The sequence below is a fragment of the Carya illinoinensis genome, chromosome 9 (genome assembly GCF_018687715.1).
Source record: "Carya illinoinensis cultivar Pawnee chromosome 9, C.illinoinensisPawnee_v1, whole genome shotgun sequence".
Taxonomy (NCBI): domain Eukaryota; kingdom Viridiplantae; phylum Streptophyta; class Magnoliopsida; order Fagales; family Juglandaceae; genus Carya; species Carya illinoinensis.
The window spans coordinates 44,440,209-44,444,733 of record NC_056760.1 but is presented as its reverse complement, the minus strand read 5'-3'; the positions used below and the strand labels follow the sequence as shown (position 1 = coordinate 44,444,733).

Here is a 4,525-nt window from a genome sequence, read left to right as displayed (position 1 = left end):
TCATTGGTGCCCATCCCCCCCACAGCTTGTGACTCGTCCTCCTATTATGGCTGGGTTCAATGTCTTCGGGCAGCTTCTTAGTGTCTACTATCAGGGCCTCATTTTCCCTCTGGAGTGTTTGCACTTGTGCCATCAGCGTCTTTACCAACTGCTCCATTTTTGCAAGGCGTGCTTCTAGGTCTTCTGATAAGGCTTCTGGTCCTTGAGTTTTCTGAGAACAGGTTGTCACCGGCATACAAAGAACACGTTATGTCTATAGAAAAGATATCATAGAAGATGTCACTGTTAACATCGTGTTTTGAACACCTAGGCAAGGTTCTAGCAACTCAGGCTAGGATCTTCACATGTAAACAAAAAGAAGAAAGTGGGCTCGGGTTCGTCTGGGAAGCTTTCGATGCCTAAGTTAGTCTCCTCGTGCGTGTTGTAATAGCTTTGGTATTTAGAGTTTAGATAGAGTCCTTTGTACCTGAGTGGGGAACTTTTATGCTAAATCCCCAAGGAACATTTTGTTCCTAGTGTCAGGGTCAAGCCATCTCGTCCGTGTTCGTCTTAGCTTAAGCATTTCATGCAACTTGGTGGCTAGGGTTAGGGCCTTCAATGCGGCGTGGCTTTTGGCATTGCACTTTTAATTTTGCATGGCTCCTAGGGCGAGTCCCAATAGTGGATGAACGACGCGGTCACTTATGGTCCTCTCTATCAGAGAATGAAGGGTTGTCTGCATCTTCGGTTTATTCTACCAACGCATCTTTAAAGCTAGATGTAACAGTGGACGTTAGAGTCGGCGGGTCCCATCAATCTCCTATGTATAGTTTCCTGCATTCCATACCCCTCATTCTCTGATGCGACTTTTGAGGACTTGGATGCCCAACGTCGGGCTTAAGCCCAATTGTGATGAGGCCGGGTGGGAAATACCCCTCCCACATCACCTTATGGATCTTTTGATCATTTTATTGTTTGGTTGTCGATCACCTATAAATGTATTGTTGGGCTGTTGGAGTTTCTATAAATCAGACCAGGTTCATTCATGGGGAAGGGTTAAAAAGAACGCGAGTTTTGAAGTAATCGTTATTCAAGATAAGTGGATTACCCGTGGGGTTGTAAATTATAAGTTTGGGATCAGCAAAAGTTTTGTGAGTTAAAGGCGGTAGCTAAGTATAAGTCTAGAACACCTCGTAAGCGTGAAACATCGTCACTCTTTATTGGTGTTAAGAATTTCACACCCTACAGGGTGTTTAGGATCCATGCCATCAAGAATTCTCAAATATAAACATACTTCTTTTTAGAATACCTAAAAGATTGTCGCCACCATCGGCATTAAGCATGATTGGTGTTTGTTGTGTACAAGGGACCACGTACTATTCCTACGGTCAACAAAAAAGCTGGCAGGCTTCAAGGAAGGGTGGTTCTTGGTTAAACAGTCGCCTGAGAGCAAAGGCGAAACCGAAAGATCATTGATTGCTTGTGTGTGTATATATATACGTATGTATGTATATAAAGTAATTTATAACAAAGGGAACCTGATATAGTGAATTCTGATCTTTATAGGTATAGTTGGTAATATAATCGTCACATTTGACACGTACACGCTGCATACCAGTATAATCACCGCGCTGGCATAATTATTATACATGTTTTTATTTTTTCTAAGCAGTTATTATGCATACGAAATAATGTGCTATAGATGAATATCACATAAAAATTTAAAAATATATTATAATGTATAATAAATATATACAGAAAAGAATGAGAAGAAATGTGAGTGGGTGGGTGGGTGGAGGCGGCCATGTAAATCGGAGGAAGAGAGTGCTTATTCTCCTTCCCCCACCCCACAATAGTTGGCAAATGTAAAAACCTTATACCATCATAACCCACATATATCTCAACTCCCCCGATTCTTTTGTTTAATCTCTCTCTTTTTTCCTCAACAGATTTTAAGCTTCTTCTATATGTTTCTATTTCCTTTTTATTTCTATCTCCTCTTTTTTTTTTTTTTTTTTTTCTGCCTTTATTTTGGTTCACATATAGTATGAATATCCTTTACTAGAATATAGGATTCTCGGTTGATGCTTTCTTATCGAAAAACAAATAAAGGTTTGGAAAGGATCAGTAGGCTAGCTCGGGGAAGATAAAGGAGGGTAGTGGGGATTTGGGGTGGAATGGAAGGATTGGATGGGCTGATAGAGAGGCTGTTGGAAGGAAGGAAGAACAGAGGCAAACGGATTCAGCTATCAGAGTCTGAAATCCGCCAACTTTGCATTGCTGCCAAGGATGTCTTCCTCAGCCAGCCAAATCTTCTTGAATTAGAGGCTCCCATTAACGTTTGTGGTATCCCAGTTTTTCTTCTTGTTTTTTATTTTTATTTTTATTTTTTTTTTTGTTTTTTGTTTTTTGTTTTCATTTCCTTCCTTATTTCTTTATTTTTGGTTCGTGATGTTCAACATCCTACCAATTCTCTGTAGGGCCAAAAGATTCCCTTTTGTTTCTCTCGGGAATTTATCTGTTGTCCAGTTCAGTGGCACCTTCAGTTTAAGATATAAAATTCGCATAATGATGGTTCAGATTACAGAGCATATATGATTGCATTAAATATTTGTTCATACAATCAAATCCATAAGGTGAATGACATGAAACATGATTATTCTATAATAGGACTTGTGAGTATATGATCTTTAGATTTGTCTAAATTGGAGAAGATGCGACACCGGTGGTTGATTAATATGGTGCATTTATTACTAAAGAATAATTGTATAAAGGACTCTTAAGGCTCCTATTATCATAAAGACAATATATATATATATATATAAAAATATATATATATATATTTATATATAACACAATTGCCAGGTTCACGTACAATAATAATTTTCTCGAATTCATCATAAAAATATTGGGTAGGGCCAAATACAGCTTATAAAAGTTCTTTTCATGCAGTCAAAATTTCAGATGAGAAGGGTGGATTTTGGAGTTGAAGGGTATTATTTTGATTTGGCGTATCTAATTCACTAATCTAACTAGGGTATTTTCAATCATGCGCGCATGTCTTTTTTCTTTATGAGCGTGTATGTCTTTATTCAATGAGTATGGATCGGGTGTGCAGGCGACATACACGGTCAGTATGCAGACCTCTTACGATTGTTTGAGTATGGCGGTTTTCCACCAGATTCAAACTACCTGTTCCTTGGAGACTACGTGGATAGAGGAAAACAAAGTATAGAGACTATATGCCTTCTGCTTGGTTACAAGATTAAGTATCCGGATAACTTATTTCTCCTTCGGGGAAACCATGAATGTGCATCTATCAACCGAATCTATGGTTTCTATGATGAGTGCAAGCGTCGCTTCAGCGTCCGTCTCTGGAAGATATTTACAGAATGCTTCAACTGTTTGCCAGTAGCTGCAGTGATTGATGACAAAATCCTATGCATGCACGGTGGCCTTTCGCCCGAAATGGAGAGGTTGGATCAAATCAGAGCTATAGAAAGGCCAGTTGATGTGCCAGACCAGGGACTCTTATGTGACCTCCTATGGGCAGATCCCGACAGAGACATCAGAGGGTGGGGTGAGAATGATAGGGGTGTTTCCTATACTTTTGGAGCGGACAAGGTGGCTGAGTTCTTGAAGAAACATGATCTCGATCTCATATGCCGTGCCCACCAGGTCTGTCTTTGTTATTTTGCTTCACTTCTCTTTTCTCTCAACCATCTTTGCCTAAAAGTTGCTTGTTTATTGGAAAATGGTTGACAGGTAGTTGAAGATGGTTATGAGTTCTTCGCAGACAGGCAGCTAGTTACCATATTCTCGGCACCAAACTATTGCGGAGAATTTAATAATGCGGGTGCCCTCATGAGTGTGGATGCGAACTTGCTCTGTTCCTTTCAGATTCTCAAACCGTGGAGGGGGAAAACAGCACATCTCGAATAATAAATAATATGTCTAGTACTGCCGCAACTGGAGAAAGAGTGGTGCATTAGAGAGGGGAGGAGTCAGGACAGCCTGTGGAAGAAATGTATTCTTGTTGGTAGTTGTCTATTAGATTCAAGACTTTGCTGTGCTTTACCAGCCTCACATTTGTTTGTAAAGATTCTTTAAAATCTTCCATTTTCTTTGATAATTTAAGAATATTCGTGTAACCGAGGGAGCAATAAGGCAGTTGTGTATGTATATATATCATATACGTCACATTTTTTTTTTTTTAAATTTTAAAAAGGATGTTGCTATAATTTTATTAATAATCATTTATTATGGTAGAGGGGAATAAAATGTCTGTGTAATTATGTTTCTCATTTCTTTGAAAACCCAATGAACCTTAGTGGTTTCAAATGGACTAGATCATCTTTAATGATCTATTCTAAGCATTTATTTTTTGTTAATTATGAGATAGATAAATATAACATGTGAATCTCGTGGTATGTAATACCGTAGTAACATGTTCATTTCCAGGGATGAAACTAGGAAGTTAAAGTTGAGGTGAAACTTATGAAGTTTTTGTTTTTTTTTGGGAGGGGCAGGGCATTACCAAATTTTA

General features: G+C 38.8%; 1 protein-coding gene across 1 annotated transcript; it reads left to right on the top strand.

Annotated features, from left to right (window-relative positions):
• Positions 1 to 1,767: 1,767 nt before the first annotated feature.
• Positions 1,768 to 4,324, top strand: LOC122275674 (serine/threonine-protein phosphatase PP1-like). Its single transcript, XM_043084828.1, has 3 exons — positions 1,768 to 2,325; positions 3,098 to 3,657; positions 3,745 to 4,324. The coding sequence occupies exons 1-3, from the start codon at positions 2,157 to 2,159 to the stop codon at positions 3,919 to 3,921; spliced, it is 906 nt and encodes a 301-aa protein (XP_042940762.1). The 5' UTR covers positions 1,768 to 2,156; the 3' UTR covers positions 3,922 to 4,324.
• The last annotated feature ends 201 nt before the right edge of the window (positions 4,325 to 4,525 follow it).